Source organism: Myotis myotis, unplaced genomic scaffold (genome assembly GCF_014108235.1).
Source record: "Myotis myotis isolate mMyoMyo1 unplaced genomic scaffold, mMyoMyo1.p scaffold_m19_p_34, whole genome shotgun sequence".
In the NCBI taxonomy this organism is placed as follows: domain Eukaryota; kingdom Metazoa; phylum Chordata; class Mammalia; order Chiroptera; family Vespertilionidae; genus Myotis; species Myotis myotis.
Genome location: NW_023416340.1, coordinates 2,349,270 through 2,375,517, shown reverse-complemented (window position 1 = coordinate 2,375,517; position 26,248 = coordinate 2,349,270). Strand labels below are relative to the sequence as shown.

The 26,248-nt window shown below is 46.5% G+C and overlaps 1 protein-coding gene across 1 annotated transcript in view; it reads right to left on the bottom strand.

Annotated features, from left to right (window-relative positions):
- Nucleotides 1–1,497: 1,497 nt before the first annotated feature.
- LOC118652803 (optic atrophy 3 protein-like) overlaps nucleotides 1,498–26,248 on the bottom strand; it is a 37,589-nt gene continuing 12,838 nt past the window's right edge. Inside the window, exon 2 of the mRNA XM_036302949.1 lies at nucleotides 1,498–3,524. Within this exon, the coding sequence (XP_036158842.1) occupies nucleotides 3,112–3,524 (413 nt within the window). The 3' untranslated portion in view covers nucleotides 1,498–3,111. The remainder of the gene's footprint in view (nucleotides 3,525–26,248) is intronic.

Below are 26,248 nucleotides of genomic sequence, written 5' to 3'. Positions count from 1 at the left end.
ACTTGAATTACAAATTTATTCTAACCCCTCTCTCCCCAAGTCGCAAATGCATACAAAATTTCTGTAGTAAGTTGGAGCGATGAACCATCCATCCTCCGGCCTCGTGTATTTTGAGAGGGCGCTCTTCCCACCTGCACACACCCTGATCCCACCCCCACCCGGTGGGTGAAGCTGTTGCATCCCACAGGTCTGGCCACGTCAACACACACAGGGGCTGTTTTCTTTTTCTTAAACATATTTTATTGATTTCAGAGAGGAAGGGACAGGGAGAGATAGAAACATCAATGATGAGAATCGTGATTGGCTGCCTCTTGCACACCCCCTATTGGGGATCAAGCCCACAACCCAGGCGTGTGCCCTTGACTGCAATCGAACCCGGGACCTTTCAGTCCAAGGCTGACGCTCTAGCCACTGAGCCAAATTGGCCAGGGCAGGGGCTGTTTTCAATCTCACACATGAGCACAGCGCTACCTCAGGGCCAGGGGCTTAGGCTCCCACCTCCTCCTCTTTCCTGCCTGTGTGACCTCGGGCAGGTGACTTTCCCTCTCTGTGCCTCAGCTTCTTCACGAATGAAGAAAATGTCGCTGGGATTACGTAAAGCACTTAGAACAGTGCCTGACACCCACCCAGAGCTGAATGGATTCCACCTGACTGCTGTTTATTAACATGATGGAGAGGGGTTTGCAGTCAAGATCCCTGGCGTCCAGCAACCCGTCCTCCAGAGATGTGACAGGGCCAGAGTGAATCCTCTCAGGGGTAACCATGGGAACCAGGCACTGAGCCTGCCCACCTGGCTCCTCGGTCCACCACCCTTCCATGCACTGGTATCTCTTGCCTCTTCCCCTCATCATTTAACCCACTCGGGTCCCTCCTACTGTAGAACACCCCACCCATGACCCATCTCCGCGCCCTCTACACCAGCCTCTCCCTTTCTTCTATAAAGAATTGATGTTTCACTAACCCAGTTTACTGGGTTTCTACCAGGTCTTGTGGCCAGGTGTTTTTAACCACCTGGGGGAAGTGGAAGAAAACCTGCCCCACCCATTTCCTGGTCTATGACTACGCCCATTCACTGAATGCCAAGATCTTGGGTGGCTGTGATTGGGGATGGAGGGCCACCCACTCTTAGCACTGCTCTGGGACCTCTGTGGAGATTCCCACCCCTCCCCCAGTGATCTGCCTCCCCCTCATCTCCCTTCTTGCCCCCCACCTGTTCCCTCAAGCACCCTGCACCCAGGGTAACCTGGGCTCCCGTTTCCCTCCCAGTGCCACTGGCTCCCATCCCTCATGGGCTTCATAGCCCTGGGCAAGTCTCTTGGCTTCCAGAGCCTCAGTTTCCCCATCTGGGACAGTTCATAGGATGACTCTAGACCAGCCGTGGGCAAACTACGGCCCTCGGGCCGGATCCGCCTGTTTGAAATGAATAAAACTAAAAAAAAAAAAAAAAAAAAAGACCGTACCCTTTTATGTAATGATGTTTACTTTGAATTTATATTAGTTCACACAAACACTCCATCCATGCTTTTGTTCCGGCCCTCCGGTCCAGTTTAAGAACCCATTGTGGCCCTCGAGTCAAAAAGTTTGCCCACCCCTGCTCTAGACTCACCCCCATCAGATCTCTGAGCTTCTCTCCTAATTTTAATGAGCTTTGTACCCATTTTGGAGATCCATATAATGGTTCTCAAACAGTCCTTTAATTAGGAAACACCTACAGTCTGAAAAATAGGAGCTCTCCTTGGACTGTTCCTCTCTCATGTGGGGAAGGTCAAATGCCCCATGGGGTTGGCAGGAGTCCCAGCATGCTCTTGGGGTGGGGAGGTGGAGCGAGGTGATGGAACTTGTGAATGTGAGCTTATTTGGGAAAACGGTCTTTCCTAGAGTTAGGGTGCCCTAAGTCCAATGGCCAGGTGTCTTTATAAGAGACAGAAGAGAAGGCCACGTGAGGATGGAGGTGGAGACTGGAGAGAATGCAGCTGCAAGCCAAGGAGCCTGGAGACACCAGAAGCTGGAAGAGACAAGGATCCCCCACTAGAGCCTTCGGAGGCAGTGCTGACAGCTGACTGGATCTGCGGCCTCTAGGACTGGGGGAGAATAAATTCTGGTTGTCCTAAGCCACCAAGTTTGTGGTAATTTGTTAGGCAGCCCTAGGAAACGACTAAAGAAGGTAAAACCAACTAGGGGCCCACACCAGGGAGATGGAGGTGGCACTTGGGGCTAAGGAGGCAGGAGGTACCAGTGCATGAAGAGGGACTGCTGGACCAGTCCGGAGCCCCAGGGGAGGGGAGCAGGAGCCCACAGATCAGATTTAAAGGAAACATGGGGGATGTGATCATCTAATCCATGGCCGGGGTTGCCTGAGAGAGGCCCCTGGGGAAGGTAGGAAAGGACAGCCAGGAAAGCCCCAGGGACTCTGACGACAGGTAACAGGAAGCTGAGGCTGAAAGGCAAGTTGATTAGCCCTGGGCAAAATCAAAGCCCACCACATCAAGGGGGTTGGGAGGGCACTGCCTGAGAAGACCAGCCATTCCAGTGGGTGGTGCCACAGACTGAAGGAGGAGGGGGCTCTGTTGGAATATTCCACTTGAGGACTCAGGAGAAGGTCTCACAGATCAGGTTAAGGAAAGATATTCAGTGGATCAATTGCAAGCCAGGATCCTTTCCCCCCTCTTAAGATAAGGGGGACAGAAGTCCAGGGAAAGACACTGCATTCCTTACAACGGTCTGTACCAACTGATCAAAAGAAGGGGGTGTTCAGTGTAATGGCCGAGTGTCCCAGGGAAGGTAGCACTGATCAGGCAAATGGGGAGCTTGACAGGCTGATTCAGCTGAGGTCCAGGTTCCATGTTTTCCTTCTGCCAGAAGAGTGAGCATGTCGTCCTGGGGCTGGGACCTAGAAGGCCCGTGAGGTTTGGGATGGGGGGGCACTGAGGGCTGTACCAATGAGGTAAGGTAGGGGCTATGTTGGAACGCTTCACAGTCCCAGTGCAGGGTACTACCACTGGTCAGCAGGGGGTGACCAACAGCCAAGTTCATCAAAATCTCAGTGGCTTCCGCTGGGCCAGCACATTAGGGCGCACATGGCCACATCCGAGTTCAGGCTTCAGCAGCTTCCTATTTCTCGGGCGTGGACGCTGCCTTGGGCGTGGACTTGGACCGCGCCTCCGCGTCCCGGGTGTAGAGTTCAGCGCGCACCTCTTCCATCTGCGCCCGCAGCTCCTCCAGGGCTCTCGGCGCCTCCTGCGCCTGCACCTGCGCCTGCAGCGCCTCGAGCGCCAGCGCCAGGCGGCCCACCTCGTCCTGCATCTCGATCCAGGCGGCGCGCTGCTCCTCCTCCTTGCGGCGCTGCTGCGCCTGGTGGCGCGAGTACTCCAGCACCATGCAGGCGCCGCCCACGATGAAGATGGTGGCCTCGCCCAGGAGTTCGGCGCCCAGCTCGGCGGCCGCCTCCTCGTTCAGCGGCTTGATGGCTGTGCCCCGGAAGCCCATAATGCGCATCTTGGTCCGCATCTCCACCCAGTGGTACACTGCAGGGGAAGAGAGGGGTCAGCCCGTGCTCTGCGAGCCCCCTGCCAGCCCCGCCCAGCACGCCTCAGTGTCCAGGTGGGAGCGATGGAGACACAGCAAACAGAATCGCCAGGGGGCGCTTTAAACAAACCCGAACCGGCCTCGCCCAGAGAAGGCCGAGTCACCTGGCCTGGGGTAACCCTGTGGGCATCTTTTTAAATCGCCCAGAAGATTCTGGCAAGCAGCCAGGAAAGAGAAACCCTGCCTGGGATGGGAGGCCCTCAGACTGGGGGCTGTGCCCCTGAAGGGTCACAAGAAGCTCCCAGAGCACCAAGTCCCCGGAAGCTGTGAAGGCTCCATTGGCAGGCGCTTAGCTCCCTCTGCTCGCCCCCCCCCCCCCCCTCCCCAAGCCATCCGGGCCAGCCCGTCCTCCTCCCCTGGCACTGTCACCCCATCCGCTTCCCGGGAGAAAGGGCGACCCCCCTTTCTTTTCGAATCTTCCCAGAATGCAGTGTCAGGGCTGAGGCAGAGGGTGACCTACTGGATCCAAGGAAAGGGCAGCTGAAATGTGAGATGAGGTTAAGCCTTGAACCTGTGAAAAGCGGGTAACAGGGCTGGTGGCTCCCAAATAGCCCCACAGCCCGAAGCGGGAGCTAACAGTTGCCCGCCCTCCATGGCGGGTGTAGATTAGAAACACACCTTGGAAGGGGCTTAAGAGTTGACTGGTGCTGCTGGCACAGAAACTGCCTTGCCTGGCCGCTTCTGTGAGGAAAACTTCCAGCCCTTCTGAACCTTAAAAGCCAAGGCAGGATTGATGCGAACCCTGACTCACTCCTGTAATAATGCATCTTCATCCAAGAGCACGTGGAATTAATGCGGGTGCCCTGTCTAGCTTATTTGGAGATTCATTTCCAACATATTTTACTTTTTTTGTTGTTAATCCTCACCTGAGGATATTTCTTCCACTGCTTTTCAGAGAGAATGGAAGGGAGGGAAGGAGGGGAAGAGAGAGAAATAGACTGGCTGCCTCCCGCACTCCCCAAGGGGGAGGAAACAGAATGGGGGGGCAGTTTGACTGGAAGGGAACCCAGGACCCTTTGGTGCTCAGCCAGAGCTCCAACCATTGGACACACCGGCCAGGGCCAACATATTTTACTTTCAATGTTTAATACTCATGAAAATACATGAAACATGAAATGTTTTATATTATTTGTGCACTAGCAAAAATTTTAAAAGTAATTCAATCCAGAAGAAAATATTTTAACATTTGGAACCTTATAGTCACAGGAAACTAAATAAAATTAAAAATTTAGTTTCTGTATATATTTTGGTTGATGATACCTAATTCATGAGGCAGAATTCTGTCCAGAGGGAGCTCCAAGTTAAGGTCCAGGACAAAGAGGAAGAATGTAAAATTCCTGACAGTAAAAGAAGAGTTTGTTCTTTTTGAAACGGGGCACTGGCTGGCACCAAATCACCAGCGCTGGTGGATGGCATTAGATGTGTCAAAGGAAGGACGCGCCACTCTGCTGGAATATGTCAATGTTCACAAGTTATATCCTTTGCAACTACTTGAACTTTCAGAGAGTTTAGTGTCAACTTGGAAATGCACTAGAGAGTAATCTGTCGATTGTTTTAAGGGGCAGGGTAGCGCTCTGCCACGGTGGCTGCCACCTTCTGCCACTCGGGGGGCAGCTTGTGGTCGGCGGGTGCTCAGTGGACCTGGCACCTCTTTTGTGAAGCGGCGGCTGAGGAGACTCGGGTGTTCACCAAGGCCAAGGGAAAGCCCCGGAAGGAGCCCAGAGTGAGAATAACGATCATATTAATCTGAGGGGCGGGGGGCAGGATGGTTTGCGATGCGCTTTAAGACTAAGAGGCAATACACCCCTTAGTAAACGAATGGAAGCCTATTGTGACTAGCAGGTTTGCCAATGAGGTGGATCAGATTTCGATTTGATGGGCAGCCAATCAATGCAACAGACACAGCTGCACAGCTAAACACGTGTCTGGAACAGTCCAGCAGCAGAGGGAGTGTCTACTCACTGAGACGGGAACCTGCTACTCCGCACCGCAATGTGCCTCCGCCACACGCAGGCTACCACAGCAGCTTTCTCTCTTCTTTCACTTCCCCTTCCCCATTCTTTTATTATACATCAGGTAACTGATGTATGTGCGCAGAATTTGCATTTTTAAAAATTAAAGGCCAATGGTGGGTTTTGATTGACATCAAATGGAGATGGGATGGAGACAAACTGGTTTTCCATTAGTGGACGCTCATTCAGCTCTTACCTTTCTATTCCAGGAAGTTATTTGGCTCTCACTGTTTAACAAAAAAAAAAAGAGCACATAGTGGTTGAGCATCAACCTATGAACCAGGAGGGGAAGGTTCAATTCCCAGTCAGGGCACATACCTATGTCAGTTTGCTCTCGGCTGGACAATGATTTTCTAGAATGTCTTGGTTTCCACTCACATGGTATTTCTCAAACGGGTTTGGGGTTTTTTTGCTGGCTGTTCGTCATTTTCCACTTGGTAACAGTTTGTGGCTTGCCATAAGAAGTGGCGGCTCTCTCATCTTCCTTTTGTGGTGACGTCACCTGTTTATCTATAAAACTACTACTTCTGCTTGCTGTGGGGTGCCTAGTCTAAGGGTGGGGTTGGGCGGAGGGGAGGGGTAGAGCAGGGGTGGGGGGTTAGGGGCTGATGGTGGCTACTTGGAATGGGGGCCCTGCGCTGGCTTTGCCAGGCAGGCTGCCTGGCTGTTTCCTGGAGGCTCCCTGAGCCAGGTGGAGGCTGGAGAGACTGAGAGCTCTGGAGATTCCGACATTGTGACTGTGATTGAAAATGGACTTCCTGAAAAAGAAGCTCGCCCACCAGTGACGAGTCGGCCTTAGGGAGACCTGTGTGATGGGGGATCGGTTCCCCAGGACACTCAGTGCTTCCACAGGAGCTTAAAACTGCAGATTTTGTCTTGTAAGCGGGTAATGAAATCAATTTAGTTGCACAGATCAATTTAGTTCCATTAAAAACATGATGGAGATACAACAGAAAATATGGAAGCCAATCTGAAGTCGTCAGGGTAAGTATTGTTTCATAAAACTTTTGTTCTTGGGAGTGTGTGTGTGTGTGAATGAGTAATCAGAACACCGTTGAAAGGTTGAAAGCCATTGTCCTAGATTTGGGTTGGAATCCATTGAGTCTACAGAGTATTTTCAGGACACTGCCATCTTCCCAATAATGTCTTTCAAGCCACAAACGCAGCATCTCTCTGCATTCATTCTCTAATTTTCTCTGCATGTCGTGTACTTCTTTGATTATATTTAGTCCTGGGTCCTGATATTTTTGACATGATTATTTATAGCATTTCACATTCCATTTTCAATTTGGTTGGGGCTGATATATAGAAATACAATGGAGTTAATGATATGTAGAAATACAAATCATTATGTAAATGATTTTCTAGCCAGTGAACTCACTAAATTCATTCTTTTTTATCTTTTTAACAAAATATAATTTTCATGAAGCTCCATGACTTTTTGCATTTGTTTATGCTAGGGTTCTCAGTTAGGCACAATTTTGCTCCCTGCCAGTAGCACCTCCCAAGTTTTGACAACCAAAATGTCTTCAGACATTGCCAATGTCCCCAGGTAGCAAGGGAGTGGGGCCCGTTCCATATGCATATGCAACTGCATCATTTATAGAAATGACCATCCTTTCCTCACTGAGCTGTGGTATCTTTGTTAGAAATCAACATACATACTACGTACTAATTACATACCCATTACTCATGCAGCCCAGGATGGTGAAAGGGTGCTCAATATGGCATAACTGGTAACAGGATTGTTTAATTACTGAGAGGGGGGGTTGTTGTTTTTATATGGGAGGAGAGTAAAAGCATGAAATTTTTATCTTCCATATTAGGAAGTCAACAGGTAATAAAAAAAGGGGGGTGTGTGTCTTTAAGAACTAGGAGTATACGTGCCTTACTTAGAAATAAGGCGGCAGCCCTAGCTGGTTTGGCTCAGGGGATAAAGCGCCAGCCTGCAGACTGTAGGGTCCCAGGTTCAATTGTGGTCAAGGGCACACACCCGGGTTTCGGGCTCGATCCCCAGTAGGGGGCATGCAGGAGGCAGCTGATCAATGATTTTCTCTCATCATTGATATTTCTATCTCTCCCTCTCCCTTCCTCTCTGAAATCAATTTTAAAAAATATATATTAAAAATATAATAATAATGTGGCAAATGTCCCCAAACAGCCAGGAGAGCCAATGGGACCAAGAGCCTGCTCTGCTTGGAGGACCTGGTTCCTCACCTACTCAGGTACTGCGCCCAGGGCCCCTCACCCAGCCCCCTCTGCACCCAGCCCCTCACCCAGGGTCCCCTGCACCCAGCCCTCACTCTCTTCTCTCCCTTGAAGCCGTCTGCCTCCTATTGTGGCCATTCTCTAATGGAATGCCTGTGCCTACCTCGCCATCCTGGAGCCAAGAACCCAGAGGTGAGACTGGGTATGAGGATCTTCCGAGGGAGGCAACTGAGAGAGGTGGGCTGGCGGTAACACAGCTTTCCAAGTGGGAGTTTTTAAACTTCAGGTCTATGATCTTAAGTGGCAAAGTCAATTTGGTGTGCTATGACCAGCATTTCTTTCTTTCTTTTTTAAAAATACTTTTATTGATTTCAGAGAGGAAGAGGAAGGGAGAGAGATAGAAACATCAATGATGAGAGTGAATCACTGATCAGCTGCCTCCTGCATGCCCCACACTGGGGATCAAGCCTGCAACCTGGGCATGTGCCCTTGTCCGGAATCGAACCCGGGACTTCAGTCCGCAGGCCGACACTCTATCCACTGAGCCAAACTGGCTAGGGCCAGCATTTCTTTAAAGAAAAAAAAAGTTAAGTACATACTGTATAATTCCATTTATAAAAATTCTAGAAAATGCAGACATCTAGCAGACCAGTGGTTGCCTGGGGATCCAGAAGTTGCCTGGGATTTTAAGGAGCATGAAGATACTTTGGGGCTAATGGATATGTTTGTTCTCTAGATCACGAGGATGGTTGGGTGGCCATGTCTATTGAAACTTATCTGATTGTATATTTTAAATAAACCCGACAGACTAAGTCACGAAGGAAGGAAGAGGAAGGAGTAGGCGTTAGGTGGAGTGATAAGCATCACAGGAGATAGAGGGCAGTCCCCAGAAGGGAGGTAGGAGCTGAACTGGAATGAGGAGGGAGGACCCATCTCCCAGCCCTGCCCAGGCCCAGGCTGAGCTGTTTCTGGTTCCCAGGCAAGGCCCTAGCGGAGGCTTGGAGGCGCTGTGGCAACGTGGTCCTGGACCCGAAGGACAGCAAGTGGAGCTGCTGTGGGCTCCACTCCCCCTTCCACCGGGGCTCCCAGAGGTGCTGCTCGACCTACATGAAGGAGTTCCGGGTCATTCCCAAGGACAACAGCAAGTCGGAATACGAGGACTGCAGGACCTACAACAACAGGAAGGACCTCTAGGCTCCAGGAAGGCACGCTTCCCCACCTGACTCCCCCAGCACCGGCCCTTTCCTCCTAAGCTTTCAACAAGAGTCTAAGTTATGGGCCACAGGTTCCCACCGTGTGATGTTAGGAAGTCACCTCATATCTCTGGGCCGTAGGCTCCAAGACAGACTGAATCGGAGAGGCTTCCAGCGCTGGCTGGGGGAAAGGATGATGGCCCAACAGCCAGGGAAGATGGGCCTGCAGTTCTGGAACCCCTTCCCCGAGTGCTCCTTGGGTCAGGGGAGATTTCTTTCTGTTAACAAGTGAACAGGCTGAGCTGAAGGCCCCAGATTGCTCAGTTCACCCCAAAGTGGTGCAAGAACTTCTCTCTGTCCCTTCTCCTTCCTAGCAATTCTCCTGAGCTGCAGGCCTCTCCCCGGAGCATCTTCCCAGCACCTGAGAGGCAACAGTCCCAAGAGGGGAAGCTGGGCACTCGAGGATGCTCTCCCTGGTGAGGAGAGGGTGAGAAGTGGGAAAGCCACCTGCCAGAACATTCCCAGTTCGTGCACATGACCGTCCCTGTGACTGGGCCTTCCCGCATCATGAGGCTGCGACGCTCTAAGCAGTGGTTCCCCACGTGGGGCACATGCCCCACAGGGGGGCAATTTGATTTAGGGGGGCCAATTTGAAAATGAGCTATTAACAGTGAATTTTTTGCATTTCTTATGGTTCTAGGGATCTCATATACAGTATATAAATATATATTGTGACATATTTATGCATTTCAGTTCTCTATTATGTTTTGAAACTTTATTTGCTATTTTTTCATATCACTTCATATTATTATTATTATTTATAATTTCTTAGTGATTTCTTCCTCAGCTCTTCAACTGTCCTTTCGTCCTTTTATTTTTCTCTTTCGTGGATGCCGTGTTCTTTGGAAGCTTGTTTAGACCAAGTTACTGGCCTTTTAGGCTTCCTCCACGTGAATAGGAGCTCACTTTTTTTTTTTTTTTAAATATATTTTATTGATTTTTTACAGAGAGGAAGGGAGAGAGATAGAGAGTTAGAAACATCGATGGGAGAGAAACATCGATCAGCTGCCTCCTGCACATCTCCCACTGGGGATGTGCCCGCAACCCAGGTACATGCCCTTGACCGGAATCGAACCTGGGACCTTTCAGTCCGCAGGCCGACGCTCTATCCACTGAGCCAAACCGGTTTCGGCAAGGAGCTCACTTTTTGAATAATAAGAATTCTATGTCACGGGGGCATCAGGATTTTAGAGACGCTTAGGTGGGGCATGGCCAAAACAAGGTTGGGAACCACTGCTCTGAAGGCTACTTCCCTGACTGCCCTGCCACACAGACCCCGGATGTGAGCTAGTCAGCCAATGAGGAGTGAGACAGGGCCCCAAACTGTAGTTTAGGTTCTGTGGTGTTGGTCCCAGACCCAGCCAAGAGCTGCTTTACCCAGCCCTTCCAGTGACTGTGCCCGCCTCAGCCTTTGTATTAAGTGCCTCCTGAAATGCATAAAGAGTGAGAGAGAAGGATGGATGGGCAGAGGGGTGGACCAATGGATGCAAGTGTCATCAAGCAAATACGGTAAAATATTAGCGGGAGTATCTTCGTGTGGGTGTTTGGCTGTGTTTCAATGTAAAATTCTTTCAATGTTGCTGTATGTTTGATGTTCCTAATAAAATGTTGAGGGGAAAATTCCTTCTTTCTTTAAAAAAAAAATCCTCACCCAAAGACATGCTCATTGATTTGAGAGAGAGAGAGAACATTCATTGGTTGCCTTCTGTATATGCCCCAACCAGGGATTAAACCCACAACCTGAGTATTAACTACAAAGGGAAAAACAGTGGGCAAACCTAGCACACATCATGCTAAAAATGTGACCAAGTCACATGATCTGAGAACACGTACTGAAGTCATGAGCCCCTGATGGGCACAACATCACTTCTGTGGTCTTCCTGTCAAAAAGGGAGAACCTCTTTCCAATCAAGAGAGAGCATCAGACAACCCAAATCGGAGGACAGTCTAGACCAGTGATGGCGAACCTTTTGAGCTCGGCGTGTCAGCATTTTGAAAAACCCTAACTTAACTCTGGTGCCGTGTCACATATAGAAATTTCTTGATATTTGCAACCATAGTAAAAGAAAGATTTATATTTTTGATATTTATTTTATATATTTAAATGTCATTTAACAAAGAAAAATCAACCAAAAAAATGAGTTCGCGTGTTACCTCTGACACGCGTGTCATAGGTTTGCCATCACTGGTCTATACAATAATTAACCAGGACTCTTCAGGGGGTCAAGGTCACGAAAGACGAAGAAAGACTGAGAAACTGTCACCGACTAAAGGGGACGAAAGCTATATGACAACTAGCTGAGCCACAGGACCCTGGGACAGAAAAAGCCATTGGTGGGAAACCTCTGAATGAGGTCTGGAGTTGCACTAGTAGTTCTGCAACTAGTAGTTCATGTGCATTTCCTGGGTTTGCTCACTGAACAATTTAAGATGCTATCGCAGGGGAAGCTGAGTGAAAGGTATGCAGGAACCCTCTGCACTGTTTTTACAACACTCCTGTAAATCTAATCTTAGTCCAAAGAAAGAAGATAAAAACAGAACTCGCCTTCAGGTAGCGAGGCTGTGAAGAAGGGGGGCCCTCCCAAACACTGCTGCTGCCTCCGGGCCATAATCCTGCTTGGGGAAACCGATGCCAGATTTACCCCACGGGTGTGAAAGGCTGCTCACCGCCCTTAATCCTGCAGCATCAGCATCGCTTAACAGTGGTTCTCAACCTTCTGGCCCTTTAAATACAGTTCCTCATGTTGTGACCCAACCATAAAATTATTTTCATTGCAACTTTATAACTGCCATGTTGCTACTGTCATGAATCGTAATGTAAATATCTGATATGCAGGATGGTTTTAGGCGACTCCTGTGAAAGGGTCATTCGACCCCCAAAGGGGTGGCGACCCACAGGTTGAGAACCGCTGTTGTAGATAGTCTTGCATGGCCTCTCCTGGCTTTTTTCATTGTTATTATAAACCAGCGGTTCTCAACCTGTGGGTCGCCACCCCTTTGGGGGTCGAACGACCCTTTCACAGGGGTCGCCTAGGACCATCGGAAAACACATATATAATTACATTTTTTTTGTGATTAATCACTCTGCTTTAATTATGTTCAATTTGTAACAATGAAATTGGGGGTCACCACAACATGAGGAACTGTATTAAAGGGTCGCGGCATTAGGAAGGTTGACAACCACTGATCTACAGTCTCCTAAATTACAGTAATTCTGGCAGCAGCTGAAATAAAGAGTACGGAAGGTTTTTATGTGCTGGGAGGTCATTCTCTGCAGGGCAGCATGGTCAGTGGAAGCAGTGAGGACTAACACAATGTATACTGTTAGCTACATTCATAGAACATTCAAAAAGGGAGGGTGGGGTGGGGTGGAATGCATATTGGCATTTGTTTGGAAATGCAGCTTTTAAAAAGTTACAAACTGTGAACATAAAAGGGGCTCCATACATGGCAGGCCTGACAGGTTCAGTGACCAGGATGGTCTGATCATAAATTCCTAGCTGGACAGGTCACGGCGGGCAGTCACGTCCCAGGCCTCTAGCTTCTATTTTTTTTAAATTTTATTTTATTGTTTAAAGTATTACAAATAGTAGTACATATGTCTCCTTTTTTCCCCATTGACCTCCCCCGCTCCCACCCTCTGGCACATGCCCTCACCCTAGCTTCTTTAGCAAACTAAGGTCAGTCTTTACCTTAAGTGAGCCTGTTGTTCTTATGCATCAGATACCACCTTTGAAAGGTCAGAGTAATTTTCTTTCCCTGACAAGAGCACATGGACTGAACACCGCTTTGTTACCTGGTTGCCCACATCCCATCTCCAGTTACTACACGTGTTAAATGTTAACTATCCTGTCCCCACCAACGTGAAGGAAGTATGGATTTCTCCATTTTGTTTTGTATCCAATCGCTTTGCTTTCTCCCTCTTCCTCGACCTACCACTAATGATGTCATGTAACCTGCCTTACATTTTCCCCCTTGATTCTAACTTTACAACATGAACTGCAAAACTGTCATTTTCTGGAGCATCTTCTCAATTTGTTAAGATCTTGCTTCCAGGCATCTACAGTTTGGCTCAAATAAACTGTTATAAATTTTTTCTATAAGTTTGGATGTTCTTTTGTAGACATGAGAAAGAAAGATAGATCCCTACCTCACACCTAACACCCAAAATAAATTCCAGATGCATCAAAGATTCAACACACATACAAATGTAAAACTGTAAAATTACTATAAGAAAACATAAGATAAATCACTTATAATCTAGAAATAGTCTTTCTAAAGATGCCACAAAACCTAAAAGTCATAAAAGAAAAGATGAATACATTTGACTAAATTTTTTTTTTTTTTTTAAGTTTTTAGCCCTTGCCCTGACTGGTTTGGCTCAGTGGATAGAGCGTCGGCCTGCAGACTCAAGGGTCCCGGGTTCGATTCTGGTCAAGGGCATGTACCTTGGTTGAGGGCACATCCCCGGTGGTGAGTGTGCAGGAGGCAGCTGATCGATGTTTCTCTCTCATCAATGTTTCTAACTCTCTATTCCTCTCCCTTCCTCTCTGTAAAAAAATCAATAAAATATATTTTTTAAAAAAAGGTTTTAGCCCTACCTGGTTTGGCTCAGTGGATAAAGTGAGCATCAGCCTGTGGACTGAAGGGTCCTGGATTCGATTCCAGACAAGAGCACATGCGCGGTTGCAGGCTCAATTCCCAGTGTGGGGCATGCAGGAGGCAGCCAATAAATGATTCTCTCTCATCACTGATGTTTCTCTCTCTCTCTTCCTCTCTGAAATCAATAAAAATATACTTTTTAACACATTAAGAGCCCAGCCAGTTCTGTCTTTCAGACGGAAAGTATAGTGGCAGTCACCAGTGACTGACTGGGCGCTTGAGGTGTTAAAAAATGATACATCAACCAGCTCTTTTGTAACAGTGTTTGCATCATTCCTTGTTCTCCTTGAAGTTCAAACTATATTTTACTCTCTCTACAAAATTTTATACTAACAGAACATATTTTTATGCTCAAATGTCCTATTATATTTTTCTGAAACAAAAAAAAAATGTGTCTATGAATGAAAGTCAAAATTTTCATTTCTTGTGACCTTAGCTAAAAATGTTTTTAGGCTGCATTACAATTACAGATACTATTAGTACATCACTGATCAGAGCAGCATATATTACACAATTTGATGCATAATTATTAAACATAAAAAGTAACGTCCTGGCTGAGATGCATGCCTTAATAAGGGGGCTGGGGGGAACCTTCCTGCTGTCAATATTGCAAGTGTTCCTCTGTAAGCCCGGAGACTTTTACACCTGCAGCATCATCGTACGACCAGAAAGAGGGGACAGGTTTGTCTTTTTCCCCATACTTCTCCCATAATTTCTTTTCCTGGGAGTAGAGCCAAGCAAAGACCCAACAGATTCCTCAGGCAAGTCCAGTGAAGTTGGAGATCGTGCAGGTGTGTGTGTGTGGGGGGGGTGATGTGGGGCACATGTACCTCAGCATTAAGGCTGCCTGCCAAGTGCCACGTAGACTGGAATACCGATGGCAGCGTTCTCTGGGAGAATATAACCCAGAAGTAACCTAAATGTCCACCACAGTGTGGGCTCTCCACACTGTGCCGACTGCTATGAAAAAGAACGTGGGAGCTCTTGCCCTGGCCGGTGTGGCTCAGTAGATAGAGCGCTGGCCTACAGACTGAAGGGTCCCAGGTCAATTCCGGTCAAGGACAAGTACCTCGGTTGCAGGCTTGATCCCTGGCACTGGTCAGGGTGCGTGTAGGAGGCAACCAATTGATGTGTTTCTCTCTGTGTATCTCTCCCTTTCCCTTCCACTCTCTCTGAAAATCAATGGAAAAATATTCTCGGGTGAGGATTAACAACAACAACAAAAAACACACACAAAAAATAACCCCAAAACAAAAAAAGAATGTGGGAGCTCTGAATGTGTGCTACAGACGGATTTTCAAGGCATGCTGCTAAGAGGGAAAAATTGGGCACAAAACAGAGTGAACAGTAAACTATATATGTGATTACGCATACACATGCGTAGGATATGCTTGATTATACACAGAACACTTCTGGAAGGTGGTTGGGGGTGACTTTGGTAGCTCCCCCTCTGACATCTGACCTACGTTACCACTCACCCCCTGCCCTAGCCACCCACAGAGGCTAGGTCTCCTCACCATTCCTGGAACTCAGTGGGCATTTTCTAGCCTCAGAGCCTTTGCACTCACTATATCTTATGCCTACAACGCTTTCTTCAAATATCCACACTTCCTCATCTTACACAAGTCTCTAATCAAACATTTATCTCCTCAGAGAGGCCTTCCTAAACCTAATGCATGTGCCTTCCTATTACATCTATCCTTCCTCCTTGCTTCATTTTTCTTCAGTACTTATTACTACCTAACACAAAATATATTTTGCTTTCTTGACTTGTTTATTATCTGTCTCCCATCAGGAAAACCTCAACTTCATATGGGAAACCAACTTAGGTCTCTTTTTAAACAGTTGTATCCCCATGCCCTAGCCCAGTGGTTGGCAAACTCGTTAGTCAACAGAGCCAAATATCAACAGTACAACGACTGAAATTTCTTTTGAGAGCCAAATTTTTTAAACTTAAACTATATAGGTAGGTACACTGTTATTAACTTAATTAGTGTACTCCTAAGCTGGCCTTTGCTAAAAACGTCCTCCATCTGATTGAGGTACATTCGCTGAGGTTGACCCCTTCCAACTCTCCCATCCACAGTCGTCTTGTATACTTGTTTCAGATAGAGGAGTGTGGATGGGAGAGTTGGAAGGGGTCGACTTCAGCGACCATACCTCAAAACAATATACCTCCCTCATGCTGCGTCTCCCGTCAGCTGACCGACCGACATCCCCCCACTTCTTCTAACGCCACTTCTTCAAAATAGACTCACCCAGGCCGAAAACAGACTTCTGCCCACAGGCCACGAAGTTTCAATCACACTGTATGTGCGTACCTGCACGTGGTATTTTGTGGAAGAGCCACGCTCAAGGGGCCAAAGAGCTGCATGTGGCTTGCGAGCCGCGGTTTGCTGACCAGTGCCCTAGCCGGTGTGCTCAACTGTTAGAGGGTAGGCCGGCACACCGAAGGGGCTCAAGTTTGATTCCAGGTCAAGGGATATACCTGGTTGCAGGATCAAACCAGGCCCAGTGGGGGTGTGTGCAGGAGGCAACCAATCTATGTGTTTTTCTCACATAGATGTTTCTCTCTCTCCCCCCCTTCCCTTCCACTCTCTGAAAAAACAAATAACCAAAAAACACAGTTGTATCCCCAGTGCCTGGCAAGTAGCAGACATTTAGTAAATATTTCTTAAGGAATAAAGAAAAGAAGAAAGACAGATAGGCAGGCAGGAGTGAGAAACATATGTACTCTTCACCATATTTGCTTTCATACCAACTGAATTTTCCCCCCATATGCATTATCACTGACAATAGAATTAAATTAAAAATCAATAACAATGAAGAATCTAAAAACGCCCCAATATTGGAAATGAGACAACACACCATGGGTCAAAGAAGAGACCACAAGTGAGACCAGAAAATATACAAAACTGAATAACAATGAAGAGACAACATTCAGGTTTTATGAGAAACATCTAAAGTACTGTCTAGAGGAAAAGTTGTATTTCAATGCTTATATAAAAAAAAGAAGAAGAGAAACCAAGATGGCGGCATAGGTAAACACCGGAGATTGCTGCCTCGCACAACCACTTCAAATATACAACTAAAAGACGGAACAGACATCACCCAGAACCACAGGAAGGCTGGCTGAGTGGAAATTCTACAACTAGAAGGAAAGAGAAAAGCATACCGAGACTCAGAGGAGGTGCAGTGCTGAAGTAAAATACCAAGGTGCGGAGGTGCATGTGGAGCAGGCTGGCGGCTGAGGGCGCGGTTGTCTTTTTCAATCGGGAGGGAGTCTCAGGCTCTGAGCTCCAGCTCCGGGCGAGTCTCTGGGGACCCAGACTCAAATGGGAGAAGCGGGACTGTCTGGCATCGGTCGGAACTCGAGGACAGCTTTCTCTCCGAGGTACTTGCAGCAATTGCTGGCACAGTGAGAAACAGAGCGTCTGAAGGCAGGACTGAGAGCAGCCTAACTGCTCGCTCCAACCGCCCTGTTGATCCCCTTCGACCTGCCCCGCCCAAGCCTTGCATGGAGGCATTTGCTGGATAGCCTCAGGCAGAGGCTAGATTAGCACCTCCCTAGAGATCATGACAGAAGTTCTCCCACTGCAGACACAGCTGATTCTCACAGCCAATTGGCCTGGAGGTCAAATCCCCCCCAGTGTTACCTACAACAATCAAGGCTTAACTACAACAAGACTGTGCACAAAGACAACAAGGGGGTGCACCAAGAAAGCATAAAAAATGCGGAGACAAAGAAACAGGACACAAATGACAGAAATGGAGGAAAGCAAACTGCTGGATATAGAGTTGAAAACCACACTTTTAAGGTGTTTCAAGAACTGTCTAGAAGCCGCTGATAAATTTAGTAAGGCCCTCGAAAAGACTGGTGAGACCGCCGATAAATGTAGTGAGATCCTCAAGAAATCTAGTGAGGCCCTTGATGTTGTGATAAAGGACCAACTAGAAATTAAGCATACACTGACTGAAATAAAGAATATTATACAGACTCCCAACAGCAGACCAGAGGATCGCAAGAATCAAGTCAAAGATTTGAAATACGAAGAAGCAAAAAACACCCAACCAGAAAAGCAAAATGAAAAAAGAATCCAAAAATACGAAGATAGTGTAAGGAGCCTCTGGGACAGCTTCAAGCATACCAACATCCGAATTATAGGGGTGCCAGAAGAAGGGAGGGAGCAAGATATTGAAAACCTATTTGAAGAAATAATGACAGAAAACTTCCCCTACCTGGTGAAAGAAATAGACTTACAAGTCCAGGAAGCGCAGAGAACCCCAAACAAAAGGAATCCAAAGAGGACCACACCAAGACACATCATCATTAAAATGCCAAGAGCAAAAGACAAAGAGAGAATCTTAAAAGCAGCAAGAGAAAGAAAGTCAGTTACCTACAAGGGAGTACCCATGCGACTGTCAGCTGATTTCTCAACAGAAACTATACAGGCCAGAAGGGAGTAGCAAGAAATATTCAAAGTGATGAATACCAAGAACCTACAACCAAGATTACTTTATCCAGCAAAGCTATCATTCAGAATTGAAGGTCAGATAAAGAGCTTCACAGACAAGAAAAAGCTAAAGGAGTACATCACCACCAAACCAGTATTATATGAAATGCTGAAAGGTATTCTTTAAGAAGAGGAAGAAGAAGAAAAAGGTAAAGATACAAATTATGAACAACAAATACACATCTATCAACAAGTGAATCTAAAAATTAAGGGAATACATAATCTGATGAACAGAATGAACTGGTGATTATAATAGAATCAGGGACATAGAAAGGGAGTGGACTGACTATTCTTGGGGGGGGAAAGGGGTGAGGGGGATGCGGGAAGAGACTGGACAAAAATCGTGCACCTATGGATGAGGACAGTGGGTGGGGAGTGAGGGCGGAGGGTGGGGTGGGAACTGGGTAGAGGGTAGTTGTGAGGGTAAAAAAGAGGAACAAATGTAATAATCTGAACAATAAAGATTTAATTTAAAAAAATAATAAAATAAAAATAAAAAAGAAGAAAGAGCCTGGCCGGTGTGGTTCAGTGGTTGAGCATCGACCTATGAACCAGGAGGTCACTGTTTGATTCCCTGTCAGACTCAATCCCCAGTAGAGGGCAAGCAGAAGGCAGCCAATCAATGATTCTCTCTCATCATTGATGTTTCTATCTCCTCCCTTCTGAAATCAATGAAAATATTTTTTTTAAAAAAGAAAGATTTAAAAGCAATAATATGAGATTCTACCTTATTAAAAAGTAGCACATTAAACCCAAAGTAAATGGAAGGAAATAATAAGGATAAGAGTAGAAACCAATGAAATAGGAAACAGACAAATGAGAGAAAAATAACAAAGCCAAAGGGTGATCCTTTGAAAGATACATTGATAAACTACTACCAGGACTAGTGATCAAGAATAAAGAAAAGAGAAAACATAAATTACCATTATTTAGAAATTAAAGAAAAGACATCACTACATATCTTACAAATATTAAGAAGATGCCAAAGGAATATTACAAACAACTTTATACCAATAAAGTCATCAACTTATATGAAAGGACATGTACCTTAAAAAACAACTTGTAAAAATTGACACAAGAAAGAAATAGAAAATCTGAATAGTCCAATAACTACTAAGGAAACTGACTCCATTATTAAAAACTACAAACCTAAATGGGCATTTATGTCAAATATTTAAGGGGAAAAATTCAATTTTATACAAAATCTTACAGAAAGTAAAGGATGAGGGAACATTTTCCCAACTGTTTTATGAGGTTAGCAAAACCATGATATTAAAACCTATCAAAGACACTGCAAGAAAAAAATTACAGAATATGTCACTTGTGACCACTGGAAAAACCTTTAGGAAAATATTAGCACATCAAAGTAGGAGTTATCTAGAAATATAAACTGGTTTAATATTCTTTTTTAAAAAGCAATCATTTTGCTATGGCCAGTGGTGCTCAGTGGTTTGAGTGTGGGCCCTTGAGAAGGGTCTTGGGTTTTTTGTTTGTTTGTTTGTTTGTTTGCTTTTGGGGAGGTCTTGAGCTTGATTCCTGGTCAAGGGTGCAGTTGTGGGGTTGCTCCTGGCCCCCCATTGGGGCACATGCAGAGGCAACAAATTGATGTGTCCCTCTCACATCAGTGTTTCTCTCTCTCTTTTTCTCTCTTTCTCCCTTCCTCCCTCCCTCTCTTCCACTCTCTCTTTAAAAAAAAATCCATCATTTAATTCATAGCGGTAATAGAATTGTGGTAAGCCAGCCTCCATGATGGCCTCCAACAATCCCCGTCTCCGGTATTCACTCCCGTGCGTAGTCCCTTCCTTCATGGTGTTACAGTTGGTCTGCACGACCAATAATAGAATGCGGCACAAGTGCAGTATGTCACTCCCAAAATTATGTTATAAAGATACTGTCTCTTCAGCCTTGGTTACTTTCCTTCTTAGATCACTCTCTTTGGGGGGAGCCAGCTGCCAGGACGTGAGTAGCCTAAGGAGAGGTCCGTGTGGAAAGCAACCAAGCCCTCTGGCCAAAACCAGCAAAGAACTGAGGCCTTCTACAACGATCGTGCAGGTGCGTCACCTTGGCAGTGGAGCCTCCAGTGCCAGACTCGGAGCCTGGGCCACTCAACAAAGCTGCTCCTCAATTCCTGATTCTCAGGAACAGTGTTTACAATAAATGTTATTTATTATCATAACTAAGTCTCATGACAAATGTCTATTTATTATCGCATGAAAGAGCACTCAACATCACCATTCATCAGACAAAAGTAAATGAGTTGCCATTTTCACCACCTGGAATGGATAAAGTTTAACTATGAAAACATTATTAAATATTGGCAAGGATGTGGAGCAACTGGGAACCACGGTGAATAACTCTTTGGTAGTTCCTTATTCCATTAAACATACCTTTACCCTACAGTCCAGAAAGTTTATACCCAGCATAAACAACAAAAAGTTGCCAGATCTTGGAACTGGGTAGTCTAGGAGGGCCCCAGCTGGACCAGCTCAAATGTGGTCATCCGGAATTTCTCAACTCACTATCTGTAACCTTCAGCAAATGTTTAACTTTTTATTGATGCTTAATATACAGCAGACAGAAGCACTAATCATCCTATATAATAAAAGGCTAATATGTAAATTGAATGGCAGAACGACTGGTCACAATGATGTGCACTGACCACCAGGGGGCAGATGCTAAACGCAGGAGCTGCCTCCTGGTGGTCAGTGCACTCCACAAGGGGAGCGCCACTCAGCCAGAAGCTGGGCTCTCCTGCCTCCAGGATGTCCCACTGCTGGCTTAGGCCCGCTCCCCGGGGGGACATCCCCATCAGTCAGATATCCCCGAGGGCTCCCAGACTGCAAGAGGGTGCAGGCTGGGCTGAGGGACAACCCCCCCAGTGCACAAATTTCATGCACTGGGCCTTTAGTAAATGTATAATACGCTGAATTCACAAACAACCCATCCATGCAGCCAGCTCCCAGATGGAAAAACATCATTGGACATCAGACTGGCCATCAGAACGATGCTTTTCCTTTGGCCACAGTGATTGGCTCAAGGATGGGGATGCGACACAAACTGGAACACTAAGATCCAGCTTGGGCCGAAACCGGTTTGGCTCAGTGGATGGAGCGTCGGCCTGCGGACTGAAGGGTCCCAGGTTTGATTCCGGTCAAGGGCATGTACCTGGGTTGCGGGCATATCCCCAGTGGGAGATGTGCAGGAGGCAGCTGATCGATGTTTCTCTCTCATCGATGTTTCTGGCTCTCTATCTCTCTCCCTTCCTCTCTGTAAAAAATCAATAAAATATATTAAAAAAAAAAAAAAAGATCCAGCTTGGAAATTTGGGAGGAACTACTGGAAAGAGGGGGACCTCTCTGTGCCCTGGAGTCCCTGGGCAGGTAACTAATACCCTTGAATGTGAGCTTCACCAGAGCAGGGAGTTTTGTCTGTTTTGTTGACTATGAGTTAGTCCTATTTCCTAGAACAGTTCCTGACCCACAGCAGGCACTAAGTAAAGACTGGCTGAATTATACAGCCCCTTGATGGACTGAAGCATGCCCTTGTCCCAGAAAAGAATCCCCAGACCTGGAGAGGCCCACTCAACTTAGTACAGATGGCACCTGGGAATTTAAGAGGCACAAGGGAAGCAGCTAATAGAGAGGCTGTGCTTAGTGTGCTCTGGAATAGGGTAATCCTGGGTTCAAGAATCATGCCCTGGCCAGTTTTCTCAGTGGTTAGAGCGTCGGCACAAGGACTGAAGGGTTACAGATTCGATTTCCAGTCAAGGACACGTATCCAGTTGCAGGTTCGATCCCTGGTCCTGGTTGGCACATGTGAGAGAGGCAACCAATCGATGTGTCTCTCTCATGTCGATATTTCTCTCTCCCTCCCTTCCATGCTATCTGAAAATCAATGGGAAAAATATATATATATCCTAGACTCAGAAATCAAGATGGCGGCATAGGTAAACACCGGAATTTGCTGCCTTGAACAACCACTTCAAAAATACAACTAAGGAGAACCAAGATGGCGGCATAGGTTAACGCCGGAGTTTGCTGCCTTGAACAACTACTTCAAAAGTGAAACTAAAAAACGGAACGGACATCACCCAGAACCACAGGAACGCTGGCTGAGTGGAAGTCCTACAACTAGGAGGAAAGAGAAACGCATACGGACACTCAGAGGAGGCGCAGTGCTGAGGTCAGGTTCTGAGGTGCGGAGTGCGCGGAGCGGGCTGGCGGCGGAGGGCACGGTTGGCGTTTTCAATCAGGAGGGAGTCGCAGACTCTGAGCTCCAGATACAGCCGAGTCTTTAGGGACCCAGACTCAAACGGGAGAAGCGGGACTGTCTGGCTTCGGTCAGAGCGAGTGCAGCTTTCTCTCCGAGGTTTGCAGCGGTTGCTGGGACTCAGAGAGGCAGAGCCCCTGGGGACAGGACTGAGAGCCGCCATAACTGCTCTCTCCGGCCCACCCTGTTGATCCTGTGCGACCCACCCCGCCCAAGCCCTGCACAGAGGCATTTGCCGGATAGCCTCAGGCAAACGCTAGATTAGCACCTCCCTAGAGGACAGAAGTTCTCTCACTGCAGACACAGCTGATTCTCATAGCCACTTGGCCTGGAGGTCAAACCCTCCCTGGTATTAGGTACAACAATCAAAGTTTAACTATAAGACTGCGCACAAAGACCACTAGGGGGTGCACCAAGGAAGCATAACAAAATGCAGAGACAAAGAAACAGGACAAAATTGTCAATGGAAGATATAGAGTTCAGAACCACACTTTTAAGGTCTCTCAAGAACTGTTTAGAAGCTGCCGATAAACTTAATGAGATCTACAAGAAAACTAATGAGACCCTCGATGTTATATTGGGGAACCAACTAGAAATTAAGCATACACGGACTGAAATAACGAATATTATACAGACTCCCAACAGCAGACCAGAGGAGCGCAAGAATCAAGTCAATGATTTGAAATGCGAGGAAGCAAAAAACACCCAACCGGAAAAGCAAAATGAAAAAAGAATCCAAAAATGCGATGATAGTGTAAGGAGCCTCTGGGACAGCTTCAAGCGTACCAACATCAGAATTATAGGGGTGCCAGAAGATGAGAGAGAGCAAGATATTGAAAACCTATTTGAAGAAATAATGACAGAAAACTTCCCCCACCTGGTGAAAGAAATGGACTTACAGGTCCAAGAAGCGCAGAGAACCCCAAACAAAAGGAATCCAAAGAGGACCACACCAAGACACATCATCATTAAAATGCCAAGAGCAAAAGATAAAGAGAGAATCTTAAAAACAGCAAGAGAAAGAAACTCAGTTACCTACAAGGGAATACCCATATGACTGTCAGCTGATTTCTCAACAGAAACTTTGCAGGCCAGAAGGGAGTGGCAAGAAATATTCAAAGTGATGAATACCAAGAACCTACAACCAAGATTACTTTATCCAGCAAAGCTATCATTCAGAATTGAAGGTAGATAAAGAGCTTCACAGATAAGGAAAAGCTAAAGGAGTTCATCACCACCAAACCAGGATTATATGAAATGCTGAAAGGTATCCTTTAAGAAGAGAAAGAGGAAGAAAAAGGTAAAGATACAAATTATGAACAACAAATATGCATCTATCAACAAGTGAATCTAAGAATCAAGTGAATAAATAATCTGATGAACAGAATGAACTGGTGATTATAATAGAATCAGGGGCATAGAAAGGGAATGGACTGACCATTCTTGGGGGGGAAAGGGGTGTGGGAGATGCGGGAGGAGACTGGACAAAAATCGTGCACCTATGGATGAGGACAGTGGGTGGGGAGTGAGGGCGGAAGGTGGGGCGGGAAATGGGAGGAGGGGAGTTATGGGGGGGAAAAAAGAGGAACAAATGTAATAATCTGAACAATAAAGATTTTTTTTTAAATATATTTTTATTGATTTTTCACAGAGAGGAAGGGAGAGAGACAGAGAGTTAGAAACATCGATTAGAGAGAAACATCGATCTGCTGCCTCCTGCACATCTCCCACTGGGGATGTGCCCGCAACCCTGGTACATGCCCTTGACCGGAATCGAACCTGGGACCCTTCAGTCCACAGGCCGACGCTCTATCCACTGAGCCAAACCGGTTTCAGCATGAACAATAAAGATTTAATTTAAAAAAAAATACAACTAAAAGACGGAACGGACATCATCCAGAACCACAGGAAGGCTGGCTGAGTGGAAATTCTACAACTAGAAGGAAAGAGAAAAGCATACTGAGACTCACAGGAGGCGCAGTACAGAAGTAAAATACTAAGGTGCGGAGGTGCATGCGGAGCGGGCTGGCGGTTGAGGGCGCGGTTGTCATTTTCAATCGGGAGGGAGTCTCAGGCTCTGAGCTCCTGTTCCAGGCAAGTCTCTAGGGACCCAGACTCATACGGGAAAAGCGGGACTGTCTGGCATCGGTCGGAACTCGAGGGCAGCTTTCTCTCTGAGGGGCTTGCAGCAATTACTGGGACACTGAGAAGCAGAGCCTCTGAAGGCAAGACTGAGAGCAGCCATAATTGCTAACCCCGCCCTGTTGATCCCCTGGGACCTGCCCCACCCAAGCCCTGCAGGGAGGCTTTTGCTGGATAGCCTCAGGCAAAGGCTGGATTAGCACCTCCCTAGAGATCCAGGAGCCAGGAAACCCAGAGGTCAGAGTGGGACCATCCAGTTTGCAGCTCTGTGGAAACATAAAGGACCCACTCAGGGGACAGACTCAGTGAGCACCAAAGCCCCACTGAAGCAAGTCTTGCCCCATATGGGTGTCTCCAGCACAGAAGTTCTCCCACTGCAGGCACAGCTGATTCTCACAGCCAATTGACCTGGAGGTCAATTCCTCCCAGTGATAACTACAACAATCAAGGCTTAACTACAACAAGAGTGTGCACAAAGCCCACGAGGGGGTGTACCAAGAGTGTCTTCCCCCTGTAATTGGGGAGGCTGAACCACCGGGCCCTAGTAGACACTCAGCACAGAAAACCACTTTATCAACACAGGGAAGCATAAACAATGTGGAGACAAAGAAAAAGGACACAAATGACAGAAATGGAGGAAAGCAAACTACTGGATATAGAGTTCAAAACCACACTTTTAAGGTGTTTCAAGAATTTTCTAGAAATTGCTGATAAACTTAATGAGATCTATAAGAAATCTAATGAGACCCTCGAGGTCGTGATAAAGGGCGAACTAGAAATTAAGCATACACTGACTGAAATAAAGAATATTATACAGACTCCCAACAGCAGACCAGAGGAGCGCAAGAATCAAGTCAACGATTTGAAATAAGAAGAAGCAAAAAACACCCAACCAGAAAAGCAAAAAGAAAAAAGAATCCAAAAATACGAAGATAGTGTAAGGAGCCTCTGGGACAGCTTCAAGCGTACCAACATCAGAATTATAGGGGTGCCAGAAGAAGAGAGAGAGCAAGATATTGAAAACCTATTTGAAGAAATAATGACAGAAAACTTCCCCTACCTGGTGAAAGAAATAGACTTACAAGTCCAGGAAGCGCAGAGAACCCCAAACAAAAGGAATCCAAAGAGGACCACACCAAGACACATCATCATTAAAATGCCAAGAGCAAAAGACAAAGAGAGAATCTTAAAAGCAGCAAGAAAAAGAAAGTCAGTTACCTACAAGGGAGTACCCATACGACTGTCAGCTGATTTCTCAACAGAAACTTTGCAGGCCAGAAGGGAGTGGCAAGAAATATTCAAAGTGATGAATGCCAAGAACCTACAACCAAGATTACTTTATCCAGCAAAGCTATCATTCAGAATTGAAGGTCAAATAAAGAGCTTCACAGATAAGAAAAATCTAAAGTTCATCACCACCAAACCAGGATTATATGAAATGCTGAAAGGTATCCTTTAAGAAGAGGAAGAAGAAGAAAAAGGTAAAGATACAAATTATGAACAACAAATACACATCTATCAACAAGTGAATCTGAAAATCAAGTGAATAATCTGATGAACAGAATGAACTGGTGATTATAATAGAATCAGGGGCATAGAAAGG